The sequence below is a fragment of the Coccinella septempunctata genome, chromosome 1 (genome assembly GCF_907165205.1).
Source record: "Coccinella septempunctata chromosome 1, icCocSept1.1, whole genome shotgun sequence".
Classification (NCBI taxonomy): domain Eukaryota; kingdom Metazoa; phylum Arthropoda; class Insecta; order Coleoptera; family Coccinellidae; genus Coccinella; species Coccinella septempunctata.
In genome coordinates, this window is record NC_058189.1 from 60,545,867 (window position 1) to 60,560,600 (window position 14,734).

General features: G+C 35.7%; 1 protein-coding gene across 4 annotated transcripts; it reads left to right on the forward strand.

The window, feature by feature from the left end:
- Positions 1 to 82: 82 nt before the first annotated feature.
- LOC123320959 (MAGUK p55 subfamily member 7) lies at positions 83 to 14,368 on the forward strand. Of its 4 annotated transcripts, none has more exons than XM_044908459.1 (10): positions 83 to 362; positions 703 to 749; positions 3,704 to 3,987; positions 7,076 to 7,207; positions 8,229 to 8,396; positions 8,558 to 8,754; positions 9,231 to 9,349; positions 10,159 to 10,443; positions 10,520 to 10,863; positions 13,391 to 14,368. In XM_044908459.1, the coding sequence occupies exons 2-10, from the start codon at positions 704 to 706 to the stop codon at positions 13,565 to 13,567; spliced, it is 1,752 nt and encodes a 583-aa protein (XP_044764394.1). In that variant the 5' UTR covers positions 83 to 362; position 703; the 3' UTR covers positions 13,568 to 14,368. The 4 variants fall into 4 exon arrangements, with proteins under 4 accessions (XP_044764394.1, XP_044764399.1, XP_044764397.1 ...); XM_044908462.1 differs by lacking the exon at positions 83 to 362 and adding an exon at positions 388 to 437; XM_044908468.1 differs by lacking the exon at positions 83 to 362 and adding an exon at positions 7,922 to 7,951 and having other exon boundaries at positions 560 to 749.
- Positions 14,369 to 14,734: the final 366 nt, after the last annotated feature.

The following is a 14,734-nucleotide window of genomic DNA, read 5'->3' on the forward strand; positions in this document are numbered from 1 at the left end:
CATTATTCCTGATCAAAAATTACACTGCATGCAGTAGCAGTGTCGCAGCATACAGTTTACTGTAATCTGTATATAGATGTCTACTCCTACGGTCCTTATCAACGGTTGTCATTTATGCCTCTGACACTGACAGACGTCATCGTTTAGGGTTGAGGTTATGTTACTTTTGTTCTTCCATCCTCTTGTTCAATATCATCTGTTATCTTGAATAATTGAGGGGCTAATTCTTCCGTCTCATAGACAGATCGATATTGAAAATTAATCATACTTCTTTAGACTTTCCCAATAAACTCCCGTTAATTCCATATCAAAGAAGTATTATGTAACCTACTTCTTGGGAAATTTAGAATAGAATTATTCAAGTAAGCCATTTTGTTTGACTCAAAATATCTTTTAAGCGTAGCAAGAATTTTTGCCAAGTAGATAGTCTGATATAGGTAATCATTTCCTTGATTCAAATTATCACCAATTGAATGCAGAAGTTATTTATAGGAATTCATTTCACATGACTTCACTTCGTATTGAATTTCACAGAATAGAAATACCTACCTATTTACTAAAACTGCAAGCTTTCAATTTGCAATGTAGTTGATTGTGGAAGTAGCTTTGTTGTTTTATTGAGCTAAACAATCTCATTGCGTTCTGTTGGTTAGAAAAGAGTCAACAACCTATCAAATTAAAGTGTTTTTATATATTTTATAGAATGTCAGAGGTAATGGCAAATGGGACTAATACTAAGCGGGATCCAGGTGAGCGCATTGTGTATTTCAGGATTCGCTTGGTGTCTGCATGATCGACTTTTATTCTAGACTATAAAAGTGCATTTGTTTTGTTTTTTCCCCTAACCATTAGTTATATAGCGCTGTTCAAGTCTCTGAAATTCGTTGTGGATACACAGGAAAGCTTTCCCTCGAATCAGCTGGATTATTTACCTGTATTTCCCACTGTAAAAATTTGATGGTTACCCTTATAGATTCGCCTGTATAGTTTGAATATTGATAGGTTTCTGAATTGACCAATTATCCTCTTCTTTTCGTTCTGTCCTTTCCCGAAATATCCTAGAAAGCCTCCGCCAAATTGAATGTCATTCTTGCTCCATGATTTCTTTTGAATTATTGGTAGTAAAATTTTTTGAAAAATAGTAGAACTCGTTTTCAAGCGTTCTCGATTCTATCTCAATTTGAATTTTTTGTAAGGCTTCTCTTCATCACGAGTTCGAAACAAGCCAGCATGGAAATATTGACAATTAAATCTCATCACCTAATGAAATTACATTATATGCGTCAGTTATACACGAACGCGTTATAACTAACTTAAACCTCTTCAGCGAATAATTATATGATGCGAAGAACTTTTGCGTAGGTATTGTTTTTTTCTGAAATTTTTGAAAATTGGAGCATCTGCTTTGAATGACCTCCTCGAGCCAATTATAAAAGGGTTCGAACTACATACTAATTGAGTTGTATAATGGGCAGGGTCAGCCCAGCCCGATGGTTTTGGAGTTACAGAGGCATACGAATTTTTTTCCCAATAAGTTGAAAAAAAAAATCTTTCAATCCAATGAAATTGAAACTCGATGAATACTTGCTATTACAGTTGTCAAGCTACTGATTGAAATACGTGTGCCTAATGGAATCAGGATAATATCGCTCGGAAAAAATTCTGAGAAATAATTGGGACATTCTCTGGGAGTCCGGCAGCGCTGGACTAGTTCAATACCTGGATGGGTGACAGCTCTGATTATAAATTCGAAGAAGTGCGTAGAAGCTCATTCAGTTGGTCCAATTGTCATCCTGACGATCAAGACTTACATCATTGTTAAAAAAATGCACTTTCAATTTAAGGTAGTCTATAGTTTCGAATTTTCAAAATTTGGAGAATCTATACCACCATCTGTTGTAGTGGTAAATAGATACACCATTATCAAACAAGTTTATGCATCCCTTACGAGGAGAATAAATTTTAGATGAACACTCGTTCATTATTGTACAGGGTGGGCAAAATTGGTGATACCTGAACTACAACTTTTTAACCTGACGAGTTAGAGGAAAATGAATGTACCATTCATGTCGTCTTTTTTCGAGAAACTAATAATGCCATCAACTGCATTCCTCTATCTTCTTTTGTTTTCGAGTTATAGGCAAAAATTGAAATTTGGGCGATTTCAACTTTGATCATTATCTCCGTTCCTGTTTGAGCTATGATGTTGAAATAAAAACATTATAGAGACACTTTTTTGATAGCAATCCAGTGGCGTACTATGATTTTTTCCAACAGGTATATTTGTTGAGCTACAACATGAAGTTGTGTTTTTTCTTATGGAAACAGTCCTTTGAAATGACCTAGAAAAAATCTCCATTTTTTTCCCGTTCCAGAAATATATCATATATCATACACCGCCCGCAGATTCGTTCAGATGTTATGAAAAATATAGTTTTTATGTGAATTTCAATTGATTGAGTGAAGTAGGCTGAATCACACAATAATATTTCTCTACGCATGATTTAATGATTATTTAGCTTTTGAATACTTGACTCAATCCTCCATGGTTCGATCTCGGTTTAGAACAACTGTCAGTTATTAGAATTCGAAGTCATTATTGGCGGAATTGTGGAAATATTCGAAAATTACGAGATTTGTGATTTCTTGAAAAATAAATCTATAATTCAGCATACATAATACTCTTCATTTCAAATCGAACATAAATACAAACTGTATTTTTCATAATATCTGAACGAATCTGAGGGCGATATAGATGTATGATATATTTCTGAAACGGAAAAAAAATGGCGATCCTTTCTAGGTCATTTTAAGTGACTGTTTCCATAAGAAAAACTTCATGTTGTAGCTCAGCAAATATACCTTTGGAAAAAATCATAGTACGCCACTGGATTGCTATCAAAAAAGTGTCTCTATTTAATGTTTTTATTTCAACATCCTAGCTCAAACAGGCACGGAGATAATGATCAAAGTTGAAATCGCCCAAATTTCAATTTTGGCCTATAACTCCAAAACAAAAGAAGATAGAGGAATGCAGTTGATGGCATTATTAGTTTCTCGAAAAAGGACGACATGAATGGTACATTCATTTTCCTCTATCTCGTTGGGTTAAAAAGTTGTAGTTCAACCAATTTTGCCCTCCCTGTACACACGAATAATATTGAAGATGATGAAAATTTTGTAGAAACAAAAGTTTGGAGAAAAGCATAATATCATGTGTAAGTCATTGTGTAGACCACATACCACATGTGATGAAAACGTTGACCTCAGATTTACAAACATCAATAATATCGAATTGACGTCATTTATTCTTACTAGTGCGTAGAAGGAAATACCTACGTCCTAAACTATTTTACGAATGTGACATGTCAAACTCTCGAATGAACTATTTGAAAACTGTTATAAAGGGAATAAATATGAAGAACAATTCATATCAACTTACGTCTTGAAATCATCCCATACACTCTAGAGCTTTTTCAGCATGACCTCCGAAATCCAATCAAGTTTCGATAGCTTTGTCAGAATTTCGGAGGTTTAAAATCCTGATGGCTATATGCCCCATTCGAGCAAATGAAAAATTCTTCTTCTTTCTGCGGAAAGAATAATTACAAAACGGATCCTTAGTTCTCTCACTCAACAATTCAAAAAATCACCCTTTACGTAGGTTCAAGTAATAACAAGAAAAACCTCTGAAATATTACAGTACTTTCTCGATTGCTCACCTCGCTGAAAACGAGCGGTGGAAGTCTTCCCTGTACAGACGAAGATATAGGCTTTCTCAGCGAACTTCTGCAATCCAAAGAACTGCACGCCTTGGTTAATGTACATAATAAAATCATCAGCAATGGGGCCAGCGGAAAATTCTTCCCTATGCTCTCCACATCCATGCACGTCATGGTTGATGTCCTCGAAGAATTGGCAAGTGTTCCTCAGGCTTCAGACGAATGCAAGGAGTTGTTTTATTTGCTGCAGAAGCCTAATATACAGGTGCGTATCGGTTTTTTTAATTTCCAACAATCTTTGTTAGACTTTGTTAGAAATACTCAGTGAAAACTGAACCAGAGCCAACAATAAGAAAAGGGATTGCAATCAACCCATTACATTCGTAGCTACGAGGATATATTGAAAAATTCTTAACCTACTATAGAACCAGACAAAATTTCAATGTCAAAATATTTTTTTACTTAACATATTCTCCTCTTAATTGGATACATTTATTACAGGAAACCTGCAACTTTTCTAGACCTTTCAAAAAAAATGTTTCTTCTTGCTCTGCAAACCAGATCTTCATTGCTTTTATAACCTACTCGTTGGAAGAAAATTTACGACCTTTTAAACTTTTTTTCAGTTGAGGGAAGAGATGAAAGTCGGATGGAGCCAAATCCGGTGAATAAGGGGGGTGTTGTTCAAGTAATTCGAACCATAAATCACGAATTTTTTGCATGGCATCATGAGATTTGTGTGCAGGGGCGTTGTCTTGCAAAAACAAAACACCTTATTTGGATAGCTTTCGCGTCTTTTCTCTTTAATTTTTTTCCCGTAGAGTGGTCAGTAATGTCGGAATAGTAATCTCCGGTTATTGTTCTACTCTTAACTCTCATCCCAAAAATCAATCATGATTACTCCATGGCAATCTCGAAACACTGAAGCAAGAACTTTTCCAGCAGATTTTTGGACACGAAACTTCTTACGGCCGGTTTCATAATCAAACCTAAAGCCACTTTAACTTTAAAGCTTCCTTTAACCCTACTAAAAATGACAGTAAAAGAAGCTTTAAGCTTAAAGTGACTTTAAATTTGATTATGAAACCGGACGTAAGGTCTTGGAAAACCAGAGTGTGTCGCCATTCCATCGATTGTTGCTTTGTTTCTGGATCGTAGGAATGTATCCAAGTCTTATCCATAGTAACAATTCGGTTTAAGAAGTCTACAACGTTTTCAAATAAAGCACAGATCGAACACGATGCTTTTACCCTTGCACGCTTTTGGCCAATTAATATTCAAAAATTTCGGGATCCAATTTGCAGCAATTTTTCTCATGTCCAAATTGACGTGAACTATATGGTGAACGCGTTCGTATGAAATATTCAGTGCTTCAGATATCCAATTTAGCCCAATTCGACGGTCTGATAAAATCATGTTATGAACTGCATCGCAGGCCCGGATCTAGGGGGGGGCAAGCGGGGCGCTTGCCCCGGGCGCTAGCTTAAGGGGGCGCCAAAATCAACCAGAGGATGAAATTTTTTTTTGTTTCTCGGAAAAAATTAATTTCCTATAGCTAAAATCGAAACTGTAGAATGGAAACATGATAAACCATCACTATGCCAAAAATCTTCAAAATCAATGAGGGATGGATCAATTAACTTTATATGTATTATTCAGTCATCATCTAGGAATGACCGCCACACTTGGGTGAAATAGGTTAAAAGATGAGATATGTCTAGAATGTGTCGCAAGCATAGAGCCAGTAATTTCTTTGCCTGAGGAATTACCGACTCATCCCCATCTCATCTGGAACTAAGGACCAAAATTTTCGATTTTTTATGGACCATAATTTGAAAACTAATCCTTTCAGCAAAATTCTTTTCGCATATTCATAATCTATGCCCTCGATTTAGTAAATACAACAATATTGGTGGAAATCGTAGAGATCGAAAATTTTTCAAATATTCCATACTGTATGGATTTTTTGAAAAATAATTTTTGGTCTCCGATCAACACCAAATTCGTACTGTACACTAATACGAGGGCGTAAAACACGAATATGCAAACAGATATTTTTTGAAAATTAAGTTTTCAAGTTATGGTCGATGGAAAATCGGAAATTTTGGACCTTCGCGGAAAAAATTATAAAATCTAAACTGTTAGCGGTAGATGAATGAAGTGTGGTTTTTTCTATTCGCAAAAAACCAATCTATCACAAAAAAATCTGCATATGACTAGTGCTTTTTTTCTGGATGCTACACCGCCTCAAAGTTGACCAATTTCTTCGAAATTTTGCACTTAAAGTGATTTATTTCTCAGAATACTGATCCTACAAAAAATCAAATTGCATATTCGTAATCTACGACCTCGAATTAATAAGTAAAATGACCCGGGTCGATATATGTCGCTGAAAAAATTAATTTTCGTTCGGAATAATGTCGTTCGTAAAGCGCGGGTAAAAACGATAGGTGAGCGAGGGTTGCAAACGACATTCTTGTAAAAACAAACTTTTTTTATTTTTCGAACGATTTCAACCCGAGACTTTGTTTCTACTAATTCGTGGTCGAAGATTACGAATAAGAAATTAGATTTTTCCTAAGATGAGTACTTCGGGAAAAAAATAACTTTCAATGGAACAATGGGAAAAAAATAAGAGTTATTTTTTCCTAAAGTACTCATTTTAGGAAAAATCTAATTGCATATTCGTAAGCAACGACCTCGAATTAGTGAAAAAAATATCCCGGGTTGAAATCGCGATGACGAATATGCAATTATATGTTTCCTAAGAACCTTAGAGGGGGGGGGGGGGATCATGAATTTTTGCCCCGGTCAGAAAAAATCGTAGATCCGGGCCTGCTGCATCGATATTTTCGGGGACTGACACAGAACACCTGGCCTTCCCGATCGGTCATCATCATTCATCTTCAATGGAATATTAACCTCTTTTGAAGCTTGCAGTCCGATTTTTCACGGTCGCATATGAAGAATATTGATCACCAATGGTATTAAGCATATCTTCGTAAATCTGCTTACCTTTTAACCCTTTTAAATACAAGTATATGATGATGGCTCGATACTCCAATTTTTCTTTGACCGCGAACTTCAAACTGACACTTCTAATGAGTATATATTAATATTTTTCATGCATGAAACTGGTCTAGGCTAAGTAGATATCAATACATCCTCGTATCTCACTACTAGATCTGGGGAAATCTGCTACAAAGTTCTCGCAATTTTTGTAGCATAAATATCTACGATTTCCGTCAGAAATCATATTCACTATTGCCACACTAGTTTAGAGATTGCATTTCCCAAATAATTTTCACTGTATACCGAAAATAATGAATGTTCGATTGAATAATTTTTTCCAGGGTGTCTTATGTGCACACGACGCTGTGGCTCAGAAAGATTATTATCCCCATCTCCCAGAAATTCCCCCAGATGCAGATGAAGAAGAAGAAACTGTTAAAATAGTACAACTTGTTAAAAGTAACGAACCTTTGGTGAGTAGGTAATTTATTCCAAGGAAACTCCGCATATAAAAACCACTGCGAAGGAAAGTGATTATATAGAATTTACCCTCTGATACTTTCGCGTGAAATTCATGCATTGGCCAGATTCATCTTGACATTTCAGTTTAGTAGCGAATCAAAAATGTTCAAGAACTTTTGAAAAATAGTGTACTCGGATGTAATGGACGTTTGAATAACAGCGAAAGTTTCAAATATAGAAAGATTTCATCAATTGATTTTTTCAATCAATGCACGACAGACTCAGACCAAGCTGGTCCACAGTTATACCTAATGATTTAATCTCGCGAAATTTGAAACAACTTAATTCCTGGGAAATTTGTTCTCTCAGGTGAAACCAGTCCATATTAAAGCAATCGATAAGTCAAGCTAACCTACTGCGAACCAATGAAAGTTACGACCTATATGATGTTGTCAACCATCTATTATTGTTTCAAAACTCTGAAAAAATAGAGGATTGTTTCTCGCCATTAACGCTGTTATTAAAACGCCTTATTTATTCATAAATATACATTCTGACCCATGTTTGAGTTTCAAGTAGGAAGATCAATTTCCTTCCGAGTGGAATATCAATATTGACTTCCATTTTCTGAAAATGTTACTCATTCTACGTTCTAGTATTCATTATCTCGATTATTGTGATAATTTCCTTTTAATCGAACATTTATTTTGTGCCTTTCTGCAAAGACTGGGTCACAAAGTGCCGAACCTATAGTAGTAAGTATAAGAAGTTAAAAATAACCGTTTTAAGCACCCCCATTTGAAAATTTTTTCACTCACTATCTATGATTTCCTCAGAAAAAATTCAGGAACAAAATATTGAACAGAAGTTGGCATCATCGTGAAATGAACATTTTATTTCGCCAAATCTCTGAGAAGAACGAAATTTTTTTCATTTCATATAAAGTTTTGCAAAAAATACCTAAGAAGGCATGGAGCGCTCCCCAACTGGAATTTTATTTTCTCATTTTTGAAAACTTCTCATTCCCTTTAGGGAGCCACAATAAAAACAGACGAATCCACAGGAAAAATCATCATAGCTAGGGTAATGCATGGAGGGGCAGCTGACAGATCTGGATTGATCCATGTAGGGGATGAAGTTGTCGAGGTCAACAACATCAACGTCGAGGGAAAAACTCCAAATGGCGTTCTTAGTATACTGGTACGTACATACATGATTGAGTATTCAATCTAGACTCTTTGAAATGTGGTTGAATTGAAAATTTTGGGGTTGGTACTCAACGAATTCAAATTTGAACCGCATCATTGAGTATTCAACCCCAATATAATCGCAATTTTTCAAAACGTTTTCTTCGATTTCAGCAAAACTCGGAGGGTACCATAACGTTCAAATTGGTTCCAGCTGATGGAAGACTGAATCAACGAGAGAGTAAAGTACGCGTGAGGGCCCATTTCAAGTACAACGCAGAAACTGATCCGTATATACCGTGCAAGGAGGCAGGTTTAGATTTCGAGAAGGGCGATATTCTTCATATTGTTTCACAAGATGATGCCTACTGGTAAGTAGGTACCTGGTTACGTTTATTAGGAAAATCAATAAAGTTAAGATGTCAGTCTTCGACAGTGTAACCAAAGAGTTAATACTCTTTGGTGTTACTCTGGACATTCTGTGGGTAAAGATAGAATATACATGTAGAAGTTACATCTAGAGATTTGAGGATTTGGTGAATCTTCAACGCAACATAACATTTTTCTCCACTTCTCTCTCTTTTTTCAACTAACTATTCTTATGGTGTGAGGGACTCTTTTTTCGTAGACTTGTCTCAGTTTGTGAGTCTACAAACTACAAAAAGACGAACAATGGGCCACAAGGCTTCAATACTGCGATGTGGACTCACAGCACGTGGAAGAGGGGGGGCCTTAATATTGAGCCTGCCTTAAATGAGTCTGTGTAAACAGGCATCATACAGTATTAGATAGATTAGTTGATGTATACCTACCTCTCTTCAGTTTTTCAACTGATTTCCTTCGACAGGTGGCAAGCAAGAAAAGAGGGAGACAGAAACATGAGAGCAGGATTGATACCCAGCAGAGCTCTTCAAGAACGGAGAATTGTACATGAAAGATCCCAAACGAATTCGGAGGATCCTGAGCGTAAGTAATGAATAATATAACAAAACGAAACTTTTTCGGTCATGTGTCGCCATTCCATCGATTGTTGCTTTTTTTCTGGATCGTAGAAATGTACCCAAGTCTCATCCATAGTAGCTATTCGGTTCAAGAAGTCTATATCGTTTTAAAATCGAGCACAGATCGAACGCGATGCTTCCACAGTTGCACGCTTTTGATCAACATTCAAACATTTGGGGATCCATTTTGCAGCAATTTTTCTCATGTCCAAATTGACGTGAACCATATGATGAACGAGTTCGTATGAAATATTCAGTACTGTTAGATATCCGTCTTAGCCCAATTCGACGGTCTGATAAAATCATGTCATGAACTGCATCGATATTTTCGGGGACTGACACAGAAACTGGCCATCCCGATCGGTCATCATCTTCAATGGAAAATTAACCCCTTTTGAAGCTTGCAGTCCAATTTTTCACGGCCGCATACGAAGGACATTGATCATCAAGGGTATGGAGCATATCTTCGTAAATCTGCTTACCTCTTAACCCTTTTAAATACAGGTACTTGATGATGGCTCAATACTTAATTTTTCGATTCTCACAATTTCGGTGGACATCTCCTTTCTTTTAATTCATTGCGCAACTCTGGTTTACTTTTTTGACCTCAAACTTCACACTGACACTTCTAATGAGTTATAGTTCGTTGTTATGGTAACGCAATATTTTTTATGCATGGAACTGGTCTAGGCTAACTAGATATCATCACATCCTCGTACATCTTACCTACATTTGAAAAATATTAGATTGATCTTCCAAAATAATCTCTTGCAGCTCTTTGTTCGGTTTCTCCAATACTGAGTCTATCTTGCAATCAATCACCAAAGTCCCCACACTGTGCATCGGCCCCTAAAACAAAAAAGATCATGTACGACACCACAGAAAATGACGACTTCGATAGAGAACAGATTGCGACTTACGAAGAAGTGGCGAAACTGTATCCAAGACCTGGCATCTACAGGCCCATAGTCTTGATAGGAGCACCAGGTATAGGCCGTAATGAACTGAAGAGGCGATTGATAGATACAAACCCTATGAAGTATAAAACACCCATACCGTGTAAGTACTCCTCGAGAAAGTTGTATTTTTTTAATACAGGATACATCTTGTAATACTTCTCGTTTCCCGATTTCAGTTACTAGTCGACCGATTAGGCCTGGCGAAGTGGAAGGAAAAGATTACTTCTTTGTCACTAGGGAAAAAATGGAAGAAGACATCGAAGCAAACAAATTCATAGAGTTCGGAGAATACAAGGGTAACCTCTACGGTACCTCCACCGAAAGTGTGAAAGCCATTATAAATAGCGGTCACGTCTGTATTTTGAACCCTCACTATCAAGCCCTGAAAATACTGAGAAATCCTGATCTCAAACCCTACATAATTTACATCAAGCCACCCCCATTGGAGGAACTGAAGGAAACCAGGAATGCAGTACATGCCAGATCCACATTTGACGTAAACAATTCCAGAGGGTTCACGGTGAGTTCATCTGTCAATTTGGATGCAGGTTGCAGTTTATACCTCTAGCCCAGTCATATTAGGTAAAAAATGGCGTTAACCTCGGAATGAGAGATAATAAGCTGTAAATTGTTATAAACCTTTGTTTTGTCGTCCTTAATATTGTCTGAAAAGCTATCGTGTCCGCGTCTCAAGATATTGATGGTCAAAAGTCATAAAAATCGTTTTTTCGAGAATATCTCGGTTCCTATTGCTTCAATGAGATTTGCAACCATTATGGAACTTGAAGAGTATAAAATTCTCTCCAACTTTTGTTCGAACTTTTTTCATACGATCAACCGTTTTTGAGGTAGAGCGCGAAGAGTGCGCAGCGTACAGTCATATATGGGCTAATGCAAGGTCAAGCGTGAGTTACGGTTATCAGTACGTTGTATGAAGTCAATTATTCATTAAAAAGTTATAATTATTCAACAATGTCCATTATTTATGTACTTATTATCAATATATAGTATATTATTAATTCTAGATTATAAATTTTAATCATATCTATTTATCATTACATATGGCATTTATTAAAATGTGAGTTTGAATAGAAAGAATTTTTATTGATTTTAATTATAATAAAATTGTAAATGGAAGCTAGTTATCTTCTTCTTCGTTGTCTTCTCCTTGTTGTCGCTCAAAAATGTTCAATTCATTGTCATCATTCATTGCATTTTAATTTGGCAACTAATGGCATTCATTATATGCCATATTTACCTAATGATAAATAAAGATATGTGAGAAATATATTCCCTTACTGTCTTTTTAATATAAAAATATGATTAAAATTTATAATGCAGAATTGATAATATACTATATATTTAAATAGTCAAATACAAATCATTAAAGTTACTTATTTTGATAAAATAAAAATTATTGATGATTACTACATGAATAATGAACATTGTTCAATAATTATAATTTTTTAATAAATAATTGACTTCATGCAACGTACTGAAAACCGTAACTCACGCTTGACCTTGCATTAGCCCATATACGCTGCGCACTCTTCGCGCTCTACCCCAAAAACGGTTGATCGTATAAAAAAAAAGTTCGAGAACAAGTTGTTGAGAATTTTATACTCTACAAGTTTCATAATAGGTGCAAATCTCATTGAAGAAAAAGGAAGCGAGATATTCTCGAGAAACCGATTTTTATGACTTTTGACCTTTCAATATCTCAAGACGCGGAAACCATAGCTTTTGTTACTTTGACAACATTAAGAACGACAAAAAAAGGTTTATACCAAATTACAGCTTATCTTTCATTCCGAGGTGAAACCCCTAATGTGACTGGGCTACACTACGAAATGAAAATGTAAAATTTACGTTGCTCAGCAATTGATAGGAATCACATAATGATTCACGGAAAAAATATAATCTAACAGTTTCAGCAAGCCGAAACAATAAAAATTGGCTCAAAAGGTCAGAAAATCAGTTTTTTTGAATTATCTCCTCTCCTGGGTTTCAAATTGTTTTCGCATTCATTATAAAAGTTGTATAGCATAACATTTTCTACAAATTTTGTCAGAAGCAATTTTTTCTACGTTTGAACATTTTTGAGATATGTGGCGATGAATGTAAATTAGACTGGGTTTCTACATTGACCTTGGCCTTTCGCATGTGTGGCTAAGCTCCTCGCCCTTATCACCCTCTAGCTCGAAAACGGTTATGGGTATGGAAAATTGCTTCTGACAAAAGTTGTATAGAATTTTATTATCTACAACATTCATAATGAATACATAAACGATAATAGGCACAGGAAGGGAGATATTTAAAAAAAATGCCTTTTTATATTCTTCAAACTGTCAGATTAAGAAACACCCCCCTGAATAATGTCACACAAAGGACTTCTGTGACCTTGCGTCACGTCCGAATTGTCAGTCTCTTGAATAGTCGCCTCCTTTGGGCCCAATTAACATATCCTCACAAAATCTCAAAAATTTTTTTTTACCAATTTCAACTCTTCCCTACGGCCAGCACCACTACGCAAACTGTCAGATTAACATGAATTTATTATCAGAGACACGTAGGGCATATAATATATCTTAATCTGACATGTTCGAGTATGTACACCTGGCGATTTTTCTACATCTTTGAAAATCTGCAGTCGCTTTCCCTATATCCAAAGACTATAGAGTTAGGTTTGATTAATAACTAACTATCTCTATAACTATAACGAGCCCATAAATTTTCATTGAAATCGGACTGCTCATTCTCAAGTTATGGATATCCAAAATTCAAGCCGAAACCCATAAATCACCCTGTATCTCCGAATCTAATGGCCTATGGGTTCAAAAGAAGCAACTCTTTTGAAAGGCTTGGAAGACCCTCATTCTGGAGAAATTTTTTTTTTTTTTTACACTTTTATATGTGGAATATTTCTATTTTTTCTGAACCGAGTTTTTAGATTTTTGACCTCTACTTGATCCCTATCAATTATTGAGCAGTGTATTTTTCATTTTCAGGCAAGTTTATTAATTTTTCCACTCAAATTCGTTTTTCAGGAAGAAGAGTTCAACGACATCATAAAATCGGCGCAGAGGATCGAGTTTTTGTACGATCATCTTTTCGACGACACTGTCGTAAATGGCGATTTAGCCGTAGCTTTTAGTCAAATTCTTCAAATTGTCAGTCGTGTCGAGACGGAGCCCATGTGGGTACCCGCCTCTTGGGTGCAGTAAATTTACCGTTTTAGTTGTGCTGCCAAAACTGAGATTAACTCGAATTGTTACCTTTTCTATTCGCTTGAGCAGAAACATGCATTGCATTCGGAGGACGGTTTTGTTGAGGTTTTCTTCGTGTGAAAACAATCCGGTTGAAATTTGCCATTCCAAAACTCATTGTGGACAATAATAGATTTCATATTTTATTAAATGTTCGATTAGTTGTTTTGCTGACAGGATATTAATGTTTTGTTGGTCACTAGATGGATATAAACCATTTTTTTATGACCGTGAAGTACATATAGCAATAAACGCTTCCTTGCTGTACCAAAGCGGAAATGGTTATTCAAGCCAAAAGTGTGTTTGAAATAGAGCCCAATTATTTTAATTCCGAATGGAAAAAATATAAATTACGTCTAGAAAAGATCATACACCGTTTGATTGGAAAATAGAATTTGGTTAAACTTCCTGATTTTTGGTTATTTTGTAGATTTTGACACTAAAACTTCGAAAAACAAATTTCTTAATTGTTTTATCTCTTTGAAAGAACCAATTATCATTTTCTCATCATTCCCACTGTGGAATTCAACAAAATCATTCAGAAGCTCATAATTATTCATAACACTGTGCTCTTGGGCTTATCAGCGATTCGCTTTTTTAACCATCTCCTTAACAGCATAAATTGAGAAAAAATAATACGTATCCGAACACTATTTTGACAAAATAAAAAAAAAATTACTTTAGAATATATGGCTCGCCATAAATACCTCTTAGGCCCGTTTGCACCAATCCCCCTTAAAATGAGTACTTAACTAAGCGTAGCTTCCCCGGGTTTCATAAAGCTTGATCGGGGAATCAACGCTTGATTGACAAATAGACGTAAATTTGGGTTAAATCGATAATTCAGTCATTATCCTGCAGAATATCATTCTCGCATCAAATTATGATGTTCATACGTCCATTCTATTATTCTTAATCGCTATTCATTAAATATATTCAGAAATGAAAAGGTTTCAGTGATTTCGTTTTAGAAATCGAGTAACTATCAAATCGTTGATCGGACATTCGGTGTTTTATGAAACCTGCTGTTATGGTTACTGGACGCTTAATTTTATTTCCAGTTGCACGACTGCGGCTTAACCGAATCTTAATTAAGGGGCCCTTAAGTTTTGATATCTAGTGATA

Bases quoted from the DNA above. Each gene is read 5' to 3' on its own strand.
- LOC123320959 (XM_044908468.1), top strand. From the start codon at position 704: ATGTCAGAGGTAATGGCAAATGGGACTAATACTAAGCGGGATCCAG. The intron at 10,444-10,519 runs GTAAGTACTCCT...TCCCGATTTCAG, and splicing joins GTATAAAACACCCATACCGT to TTACTAGTCGACCGATTAGG. The intron at 10,864-13,390 runs GTGAGTTCATCT...TTCGTTTTTCAG, and splicing joins ACAATTCCAGAGGGTTCACG to GAAGAAGAGTTCAACGACAT.